The 12125-nt window shown below is 38.2% G+C and overlaps 1 protein-coding gene across 1 annotated transcript in view; it reads right to left on the bottom strand.

Annotated features, from left to right (window-relative positions):
- The window catches only part of JAZF1 (JAZF zinc finger 1), a 196760-nt gene that overhangs the window by 78298 nt on the left and 106337 nt on the right, over positions 1–12125 (bottom strand). The window contains exon 2 of the mRNA XM_075417437.1: positions 10287–10359. Within this exon, the coding sequence (XP_075273552.1) occupies positions 10287–10359 (73 nt within the window). The remainder of the gene's footprint in view (positions 1–10286; positions 10360–12125) is intronic.

Below are 12125 nucleotides of genomic sequence, written 5' to 3'. Positions count from 1 at the left end.
AACCAACACTCGGAAAGTATTACATCAGCCTGACTAATTGTACTATAACCAAACCAAATTAATTGAATAAAGCCTCCCTTCAATAGCGTTTGCTCACCGAACCAAGCAAGCTTTTTGACTAACTGTTTCAGGCCACCTTAATCCAACATAGGTCGCTTAAACAATGTGTAATGCAAACATACACAACAACTATTGCTGAAATGCATTGAATTAGACTTTAGAGCTAGACGTTCAGAAGTCAAAGGTACGTAACTGTCCACCTGTATTCACAAACACGTTCCACAGCTGTATAACAGAAGAAGCCCATGGAAGTGCATCAGCTTCAGGGCATTACTTCTACTTCATTGTGCAGATTACCACTTATACAGCCTTGCAAATTGTCTTCACTTCCTGATGTAGGGACAAAAAGTTTCAGAAAAATCCAGGGGCAAGATCAGAGCAATCTATCCTCTGCTTTTGCATTCATAACAACAAAAAAAGGTAGCCCAATGATTTTGCATATGTCTCTACTCTGTTGAAAAATTATTTTCTGATTATGTGATGCCATACTATCTTAGCCAAAGTAACTGGATAAAAAAAAAATTCACAGATGAAGTGCCAGGGCTTCCTCCTCTTAGCACTAACAGCGCTTTGCAAATTTATGAGAGCAGCTCCAAAGCAAAATCAAAAGCCAAGTAAAATTCAGTTACGCAGGAACCTTGTTTTCCTTACTTCTGTTTTGATTATATTAAAAGTTCCTTTACTACATAATACCTGCTCACAATCAAGGCAGACAAGCTTCACTAATTCCTTGGCATAACATGTATTATCACTGCTCTTTTACTGTCTATGATTTGTATCCACCTGTTGCTTTCAATTGACTTCAGTTTTAACCTTAATTTTGTTTTGTGTTTCCACAACACGAAGCCTCGTTAGCATGCCAGTGCACCACACAGGTTCCTGCCAGCTCTGCACTGGAAGTGCTCGGTGACTGTTATAACCTGTGTTATTTTAGTCATGGATTGCAGAGAACCATCTTCCAAGATCATTCTGCTGACAGACAGCAAAACTCCCTTGTCAGCCTTCTGAACGCACCCCCCGGCCTCATTAGGAACATAAGGGAAGCAGCCAGCTCCATCAAGCTCTCCACCTGGTCTCCATTTCTTGGGACACTGGAGGACTACAGAGGAAGTGGTGGGATAATGAATGCATCCTTGCTGCAGACACAAACTTTCTCTCTGGCTCAAAATCAAATCGAGAGGTCAACCCAACCACAAAATTTTTTAATGAAAATTAAGGCCGAGACTAACACCTTGGAAGAGATTTTTTTGTAGCAGAAGATGACATCAATATTCTTTTCTCACGAGCCAAATCTTGCAGTACTAAGAATACTTTCTCATCTGCACTTAATCTCTAGACTAGGCTATAGGCTATCCTACAGCATGACCCAGACAGCCTTGGTATGCAACCTCCATGCTGCAGCCCTACTTCTGAATGTCTACAGCAAGATATAAAGACATACTTTGTGCTGCAACTGTATTATGTTACGTGGCCTTCATGCTCACAGTACCTGTCCTTCATTGAATCATAGGTTGGAAAAGACCTCTAAGATCATCAAGTCCAACCATTGGCCCAACACCACCATGCCTACTAAATCATATCCCAAAGTGCCACATCTACACGTTTTTTAAACACCTCCAGGGTTGGTGACTCAATCACCTCCCTGGGCAGCCTGTTCCAATACTAGCAAGACTTTACAAATGATGCATGAGAACCCTTACCTGGAAGTGCTATATGCAAAAATGAGAACGAAGGAGAAGGGAGGGAAACGTCAAGTGCTCACAGACACTTCAGAAATTATTCCAGAATGGTCTGTTACAAATTAGTGGGATATTCATTACTGAAAGAAGTCTAAGAAAATGCAACGTACTAACATATCTAAAAGCTAATATAGGAATACAGGAAAAAAAGTAATGCAATAATTTGCATTTTTAACTACTAAATTTGTTTGAAAATCTCATTTTAGTCTTACTGTAAATTAATCCTATGCATGGTTTTTTGCAACAAATCTAAATGGGTAGCATGGGGTTGGACTAGATGACCTCTAGGGGTCCCTTCCGACCCAAAACTTTCTATGATTCTATGATTCTATGAAATAATGTTACTTTTTAAAAAATCAGTGAAGTTAGAAAACGAAGCACAACTACTCTTCTACAAAAGACCAGTGATAAGTAACCTTTAGCTCCAAAAAAAAGTCAGGCCACAGTCAACAAATATTACCAGTAGATGGCCTGGACCACCTCAGGATTCCAGGGATAGTAAATTTGCTAATCTGTCAGTCATCCCATGTAGCTCACATGGTCACAACAAGCTTTTAGCAAAACACTGGACAGCAATGCCCTTTCCTATAAAGTTACCTACCCGGCCTGTAATCTTCTCTTGTGCATGTAGTGTTTTGTTGCTGTTGCTGATGGAGCTTTAAAGAAAAAAAACATATCAGCATCGGAGGTAACTAGCTGTATACAGGAGCCATTTCTGTGAGTGGTAAAGACAGAAAGAACAGCCGCTGTTTTCAGCCATTTTATCTCAGACTGTACTTGAAAGAAACTTCATGCACAAATGTAAAATTTTTGCTCATCGTTCACTCTGAAATCAAAGCATAACGGAGTTTACACAAATTCTTATTTCTGCAGACGATATGAAACTGACACATTAGTGTGTTTTTCAAATAGCTTTGTTGAGTATGTTAAATAACTGTAACATAAAGAATGAATGTGTCTTATTACCAGAGTCTAAGAAGAATAAGGGCCTCATCGTGCTATCATACACAGAAATAGATACTGAGCCGTTACCCTACATAGCTGAAAGTGAAATATCCACAAACAATTTTTTCATACAGCAGACACACAGTCCTTCTGAAAGCACTAACACTTCTTATGATCAAATTTAAGCACCACAGAAACGAAATGGCCTCCTTTTTAAAGCAAAGGAAACTGAAAATTGTCTCCCTTCCCAAAATGAAGTGACCTGGGCAAGAGTAAATGGAAAATATACACAGAAAGCTGGGAACTGAAACAGGACTGGCCAAGACAAAAACCAGTGCCAGAAAGACAAGATGATTTTTTCACCAATTTTGGCATGTCACATTGACAAAAGACAAAGAAACACCGATAAAGACAAGAATCCTGCAAGTCCTGAGGATTTGTACTGACTGCTCAAGTGTTTGCTAACAAAACCACGCACACAGAGGTGTGTACATACACACTCACAAGGAACGAGGCTGACTTGGCAACACTTCTTTTACTTGAGATTCACGAGATGGAATTTTTTCTGTCCCTGAGACTTCCATATGAGCATTGCCAGAAGAAAGCTAATTACCTCTCAATTAAAAACAAAAGACCAACCCCACAACTAAACCACATTCTTCCAGTGTTCTATATGTTTTAATTCATCATGTAATTTTTATTTCAGGGCATGGCATTAGGGCTTTTCCTTAAAATGCCAATCTGCTTTTTGATCTTTACTGCTGACATGAAATAAATGAGCTGTACATTACATAAATCTTCAGGTTTGCTTAGCTTGAAACTGATAAAAAGAGAAAGAGAAAACAAAGCCAACTACGTAAATCCTTCCAAACCAAAAGGCATTCCCCTTACCCTAACTAACATTTCTGCACATCTTGTTTGAATTATCATCTGAAGTTTGTCTTGTTCCATCTCCAGAACAAGTCAAATAGCAGAGCATAAAGATATGGCTACATGAATAAAAACACATGATCTACTTGGTCACTGCAAACCTAAAAATAAGCTGAGACAGAAAAATATTATCTGGCAATTGACATGTTACTTTGATCCCTTCGTTTCTGTACTCTGTCACACGCGTTCAATCCAGCAGCTACTGGAAGCATTGGCATGCACCTTCAATGTCATGAGAATGAATAGTCTGAGGGCATCGCTGCACTTTCACAGAGCCGTGACATTCAATTCAAACAAGACAGTATCATGTTACAGAAAGGAAAAGTAAGTTTTAAGACAAAGAGCTGTGGTACTAGGCACTATAAAATGTAGCAAGTCTGAACAGGCACCACAGGAATAGTTTATCAATTCACTGGCTTGGATTTTCTTGTGCAGAAAAACTGATTTCCAGCAGGATTCCTAAAATGGAAAAGTCGTTCTTGTCACTATCCTTTTGCTTCTGAATCATGACATGAGAATTTAAGAGTGCATGCTATACTGAAAAAAAGTTAGGGTAGTTTTATTTTAGTTACTTTAAAAAAAAATTTGCTTTTTCATTCAAAAAATGAAATTAACTATTTTGAGATTAAAAATCAGTTTTAAAGGGTTTTTATATGACTCTTTGTAGCATGCCTCAATTAATCTATAATGTATCACCAGTAATACAACTTCAAAGTTGAAATCTCAGGTCTGAATTAGAAAGACTTGAAGTCTGACCTTCTGCTTACCAGGTAAATGCTGAAGCAAATACTTTTTCTAGAGGATGATGTGCACTGTTTCAGAACTGTTCTATTTTGCACACACCTTCTGAAAAGGCATCCATTAAGCAAGCAAGCAAGGAGAAACAAACTCAGTTCTCTGCAGCCTCATAACTTCGATTCTAAACTGTGCCCCAACAGATATTCCAATGACAGTACACAGAAAGCAAGAAGCAAAGAGAAGAAATATCAAGAGGAGAAATGATGTCCTAATCCAAACCAGTCAATAGTCTTATGATTAAAACATTCGTAAAGGATCCAAGAGGAGGAAACTGCATCTTGGTCTTCCACATTACAAACAACTTCACCCTCACACTGTTGGAAAAAAGGAAGCAACAGGATTTGCACCGCTGCTGAGAAAACGTTCCACAGAGCTTTTTGGTGGCACATGCAGTTATTGGGCATGACCTCTGAGAGGCTAGTCTTTCATTGGCTTCTTATTTAACTACTGCTGATAGTTCAACCCCTGGAAAATCTATCATAGAACCACAGGCAACATTGCAGTGTGTTGCAAAAGCTGTGGATGCTGCTAGGTAGCTTTAACATAATAAATCACTATACTTACTGAAGGCATGTTTAACTGTTACAACTAAACGCATACACAGAACCAACTGTCAGAGGAAACTCACTAAACACACACAGAACAGGTCCTCACTGATAAAGAATGGATATGAATGGAAGAGGCCAACGGTAAGAGTGAACCTCCTATACAGAAAGGAGTAAGAACACTTTAAATGTCTATCCAACACCGAGCGTAGCACCTTAAAAAAAAGTTAAGGCCAAAGAAATAAAGGACCAGTATCATGCAGCTTGGATTCTCTGCTAAGAAACCATACGGATGTATTCAAAGGGCATCGCCATTAAATCCAAAGCATTCTTCTTGTTATTACATTAATAACATCATACATACTAAATACATCACTACCTAAAGACTTACCACTTTTAAAAATAACATTCAAATGATCATTAAATCCTATGGTGTTGGCTGTTAACTTGACTCCCAGAAAAAGTACGTAATAGCAGCAGAACTAGAACTAGTGAGCTGGACAAGACACAGGGACAGTTTACAGTGGTTAGAACTTTACACGCAATGAATTCCTTTCACAAATGCATGTGCTCAGAGAAATGATTGATTTTGCTTCTACTGATACCAAAAAGGAAGCAGAGTTGGGAAATTTGTTCTTGAGAAGTGAATAACCACTGAGAGGAAAGGGAAATGGTGGGAGAAGCCTGGAGCCTACAGGAATTTATCATAGCAATAGCAAGGCAAATCTCGCTTGTTAAAATTAAAATCTGGAGGGAGGAGCAAAAATGTTAGGGCTGGCTCAGAGATGTGCAAGCACAATTTTGGACTATTCATGCAAGAACGCCATCTAGTTTTGATCACAGGCTTGATTTGTGCTCCCAGTTGTGCACAAGAATAAACTTTATAGACATTTGACAGCCTCACTCAACAGACTGCCCATGGGCAACACTTAAAATGTTCACCCCAATGTACTGTAACTGCTTCCAGGATCGATGCTTAAAATCTATTTTATTATATAATCTTTCCTGGATGATCTCAATTATCAATAGAAAGCCACTATTAAAAAAGAACCTAGTATTACTGTAATTGAAAGTATTTTGGTAGCTTTCTAAAGATTTTAAGATTACAAGTCCTTGCTTTCAACATCTCTCTAATATAGCTATTACACGATGTCCATCAGAAACACTATATAATTAAGGTAGCTTAGTTTCAGTTGTAGGTGCATTCTAGTTTCCTTTTTTCCTCACCGTGATGAAAATTTTTTAGTCAAAGCAATTTCTGTATCTAAGGAAAATGTATTTCATAGAAACAATATTAAATGCACATTTTGTTGTTCTGTTTAAGGCATATGCTTCCAGTAACACAAGTAACTACGGCACTTCTCAATTTCCATTTTCAAGGTGAAAGGAATTTACTCCAATAAATTATGCTTTGTTCCAATTTCTGGTACCTACCATCTCAAAGTTGAAATACTCCTTTAAAACTTAATTGTAAAGGATTTCTCATTCACTGAGTTTTGGAATCAAAGCTTTTCATTTTAAGCATTTTTTTAGTATTACCTTTTTAGCCAGAGGAATTATTTGTATGCCTCTGTTGTCTTCTCACTTGCACTAATAATGCTAGGATGTTTTGTTTTCACAAAGACCCCACCTGTTCCCACAACAGCTGCTTTCATCTCTTAACAGATAACCAGCACTATCCATATTAAACAAATTTTAGAATATGCAAATACTGAGGAGTCTCTCCTCCATCAGACTAAGCCTAAAAGCCTCGACAGTATGCTGCAACACCAGGGCTTCACGTTCTACGGTAGTGCTCGAGAACCATAGCCGCCAAAGTCCCAGACCGACAGACTCAGAGGAACAAACAGCACTATGCAGGTTCCAATAAACACCAAGTAAAATTCATAATCATGTTAATTAAAGCTATAAATACTGTATCTAAGTAATAGTATAAGCAATGTTAATTATTGCCACTAATCACTGCATTTCAATGCAATACAAAATACAAAGGTGTCTTGACCCATATACAAAGGAAATACCTCTAGGAAGTACTGGAGGATGTTGGCCCAAGTGCTCATTTGCAACTACTCCTGACAGATCACAGCCAGCATGCCATGCCTGTAAGTAGCGCCACTGAGCTCCTTGCAGACAAACCACTCCTGTATTTATAGGACGGAAGCAGATGATCTGCATCTGCTTTAGCAGTAGTTGCTTTACTGGCTCCAATTTTGACTTCTAAGAAAGCAAACTAAAAGTCAGTAGCGAACAATCATCAATACTGGGGAGTGCATTAAGGCTACACTAAACTTCGTCTGAGAAGAGGATTTGTGGCAGTTCAGTCAGTGCCTGGTGCAAGCGTTTGATGTAGCGATAACAAACCATTATGACCTATAATTTATATTTCTTCCACCAGTTTTAAAAGGAATGTTATCTGTCTACATGAGGATCACACACTGTGGAAGCTGCATCTGTGTGTAGTTACTGAAGGCTGTAATGGCAGTAAATCTCCAACAGAGAAAGAGACGGAGCCGTATAGGTTCAGACATCCACAACCTGAAGGCTGTTTCAGAACTTAAGAGCATGTACAATATTGCCATATTATGATGCCTGAGAAAATAAGCAGGGGTAGCAGAGAACTGGAAACAAGAGTATGTTTCAGGTTGGAAAAATGACTTCTGTACCCTTCTGTCTCTACTATCTGCTTTACTGATACTTTATCCTCCCAGCTACCAAACCAGACAACCTAGATTTATGTTTTGTTTTGTTTTAGCTTATAATGGCCACCATACAACAGGGCAATGGGCAGACTATAAAGCACAGCCACCTAATCTTTCTACCACAACATATATTAAGTGTACATCTTATCATACAATTCTGACAGTCCCTGAGGATCTCAAGTCCCTATTTTCCCAGGCTCCACGAGAGCGTATGGCCCACACAGAACATACTGAATATACAAACCTGCAGAGGAAGATTGTTTTAAGGTCTGGAACTCTCAGCAGGAACCAAGCTAAGTTCAGTTCCACTTGGAAGCCATAAAAGCATGGGTTTAAAAAAGTGCAGCAGTATCTGGTGTTTGATATCTAACAGTATGCAACATGTTTATGACATGTATTAGCCTACAAAATCTGAGTTCATAGCCTGGGACAACAAAGCAGAACTCAGCTCTGGCATATGTAGTGGGAAATAGAAAGGCATGTCTCACAGTGTAATGGATATTGCTGCTCCCTCAAGAGCTTTAGCTGCACAGAGCAGGTGGTTCAACGCAAGACATCAGCACTTTGGAAAAAATTAAAATACAATTAAAAGAGCAATTAAATAGCAGCTGGTTTGAGTAAGAGTCAATTCAGACCGTAAGAACAACTCAATTCAGTTCTGTGGAATTCTTTCTCAGAATTGAAAGGGTAAGAAAGTTTGGACAAAATATATAATAAGTAACTAAAACTGTCTTAGTCACACAGAACTCTGTTTAAAAGGGTACCAAAATCATGAAATCTAGATGAGGTATCACTTCCGAACTACTTTAAAAGTAGTCTGATTCCAAATCAGATAAGCAAGTCCTGTGGCACTTTTTGTGGTCTTAAAACAGCTTTTCCCTAATTTAAAAAAAAAAAAAAAAAATTCCCTCTCCCTCACATTAGGTAAAATAACTACAAAAGCAACAAGAGAAAATGCCCAAGTATATAACGGAAAGAGGGAAACATACCAACATACACAACAATATACCAAGCCTACATATTGGGGGGAAAAAAAAAAGTTTTAAACATTACTTAAGATCAACAGAAATAAGAGTTAAAAAGAGTCATGGTTAATTTCAAAATAGGCTTTGAAGGGTAGGACTGTCTCCAGGAAGAACAGTATTTACTCACCAAGTGGGAAATCATGTCAATACCAGCTATTCTTAATCATCATCCTCTCGCGCAGAAAATTTAGTCACTTCACCAAGTGAACACCACTTCTTACTTTCATACCTCAAAGCTTTCTTCCCCTGCCTCCCCCCAGCATTCTTTCTCTACAGCAAGTATTATACAAAGCCAAACCGTAGATTCTGTGTTTGAAAAAGTGGGTTTTTTTCTTCATTTTAACATGAAGTAGAATTAGAATGAAAAATCTTTCTGTATGACCCATAAGAGTTTCAATCAACTCAGTCTATCCTGAATGAAATTTTGCGTTAATCTTCCAGGCTCGTGAGTTTGTATTTCATCCTCTAGACAGCTATGAAAGGAAACAGGTGTCCAACGTATAAAAGCCAATAATCTCATACAGAATACTTTCTGAGAAGTGCATTTCCCAAATGCAACTAACTGGAACTTTCAACCACAGTACACCTGATAAAAAAACACAGTATGACGTAAAGGAAGGCAAAACAATCCCAGAACAGCAGCATGTTCATTCACCTAGAACAGGAAAGGGGGTTTTAGATGAGGAATTACACTTCCTGTACAGTGTTCATTTAGGATTAGGAGACAGTTTGGCAAACATGCTGAAAAAGGGGCACTGCAGCTCCCCAAAACCTCACCATCCTTCCCTTCCAATGCAGCATGCTCCATCGGTCACTCTTCTCCAAAACGAAAAGTAATCTGAGCTACCTCCATTGAATTCTGCAATGTGCTTAGGTGAGAGGGAAAATAAGGAGCTGCACTCGGGCTGTACCTTACCATAAAATGGCTGAAAGCATAAGCAGCCCTTCTATTCCTCCATGCTGGAGTACTCTAGAGGTTTCAGTTTTGCCATCAGTCAATAATAGAAAAGCCAAGGCTCTGTTATTTAGGTAAGTGCTTTAAAAATCGGTTTAATTTCTTAAATTGATTTCAAGTCTTAAGTTATATAGGGCTGGTAAGCAAGATTGTTAAAGGTACACACTGTAGTCGAAAAACTTATGAAGTACTGTAAAAAATTCTGTTACATACTGGATTATTATCAGTTACTTCGATTGTAAAAAAAAAAAAAAAATCATCTTTCTCCACTTGCATGGAGTACAAGGAAGCACAAAAATAAGTAAAGACAGATTATCTTGTTTAGCACAAGATTTAGCTTAAACACAAAAGGCTAAACCCTCATCCCCTAAGTATGTCAGCAGTATAGCTGAAGGGCTAACTTGTGCCCTATGCAGAAGCAATAAAAATTTAGTTAAATTTTAATTCAACTATCTTTCCAAGACAGGTGTTATCATAGATACATATAACATGAAACAGTATGTAACATAAGCATACCATTTTGGCATATGCATATATACACCTATTGTGTAAACCAAGATCAGTTATCTCTGAAATATAATCACGCTTACCTGTTAATGTAACTTAGAGCAACATAGGTTGGCTGTTGAAGTTCTTGTTTCTCTAATACACGTGGGTCTGTATCTAGAATAAAAAATACATACACTGAATTGAGTTTTCCATATTTACAATGAAACATATCGGACTGTATACTGCAAAGTAACTTAAGTGAAGACATGAGATATAAAATAGCTCAACCCAGTTTATCCATACAGTCTGCTTAGCACAGCACAATCTTTTGTTCATTCATTCATAAACACAGTATTGCATTACTTTACACAAGAATTTCAAACATCAACAGTGATGTAATTTCCAACTGTTACAAAAGTTTTCACAATCTCCCTCATAAATATTAGTTTTCATTGCTTTCCATGATTTACGGTGTTAAAAGGATCAAGCTTTCTTCTTTTTTAATGTCGGTATTTCTAAACATGGTTGACACATTTTGAGATGCTTCAAGAGTGATTAGATCTCTTCAGTTTGGACTTCATACTCTTCTTCTGCATCTCGAGTTTTGCTTTCTCCCTTCTCTACAATTTCTTTTCTAAAGCTCTCAATCAGATAAATCATACAAAAATGCACTTGAAGCAAAACGCTTGCCAGGCAGAGCATTGCCCACCAAAAGCCCTGAAGCAAACACCATCCAGTTCCCTCGAGTGCTAACTTTCTCACTCAAACAAAAGAATATGTTTTCAATCACTGTTTTCATTGTTCTTTTCAGTTAAGTTTTGCTTTTATCTAACAAAGAAGCAGTCTTGCTTTAAGTTTCTGAAACCAAACCAAAAGAAGTATGCTCATAGTTTACATTGTTTTCTTATACAAAAAAATAGGATTAAATTGAGGTTTCAAATACAGCCTTGCCCTACATTGTAGAAATGCACCTTTAGGAGCGGAGCATAAACAGTCTTCAAAAGTTCCCAATGGAAAATGCGCATCATGCCTGTGCAGATTAATACATAGTCATTAACGACATATTTTATGCGTTACTTTAAAAGCAATTCTGGGTGCAACTTCTGCGGTTTAACTATAAAGAATACAAACTGCTTTTACTAAATGGCTCCCCATAGCACAGCTACTATTTGTCTTTTATTTCTGAGAAGCATCAGGGGTTTTCTTTTGTTTTTAAAAAACATGATACAATTATTTTGAAACCTGTCCCTGCTGCTCTGCCTTAAGGAAGATTTTTAACTGAACTGAATGGGGACTGTGCTTGAGGTAGCTGCATTCGTCACACCACTGCCCGAAGCAGATAATGTCTTTATCCAGTGAGCGGGGAATCCCCTGTCCCACCCCCTCAAAGCTCAGACTGCTTCTAATCTTTCTTCCTACATTTGCTCCTGCAAAGCTCAGGCTCCAGGATTTGCTAACGTGCCTTATCGATACGCCCGTAAATAAATAAATGCCTTTAAGGAAGGTCAGAGAAGAGGGATAAAAGCACAAGCGCCAATCCAACCAGCAACCCCCGGCCTGTTATCCTTAAAAGGAGCCGATCTTGCTGGTGCCTGGGAAAATTCTGCAGTAATTACCAGCAGAAGTACCACGCTCTATATTAAGCTAACCAAAGACAGCAAAGCATTAGCTATCTTCTGTGCTATCTCTATAATTTACTTCTCTGATGAAGTTAGGTTCATGCAACACAAAGATCTTTTACTTGCCTTTGTTTCTACAAAACCCGTAGTCATTTAGCAGGCCAAGCATACAACTGCTGTCATGGTAAACTGTTAATTTACACTTCGGCAGTGCATTGCCTGCCATGAAACTGTCTCGATATAAAATGTCTGCAGAGCATTAATCCCACCCAGGACTATCTGAGAGAACTGCATCAACCCAAGTTTAGGCATCTGTGGTTA

This window comes from Opisthocomus hoazin, chromosome 4 (genome assembly GCF_030867145.1).
Source record: "Opisthocomus hoazin isolate bOpiHoa1 chromosome 4, bOpiHoa1.hap1, whole genome shotgun sequence".
Lineage (NCBI taxonomy): Eukaryota > Metazoa > Chordata > Aves > Opisthocomiformes > Opisthocomidae > Opisthocomus > Opisthocomus hoazin.
The sequence above is the reverse complement of the archived record's forward strand: the minus strand, read 5'-3'. Positions and strand labels throughout refer to the sequence as shown.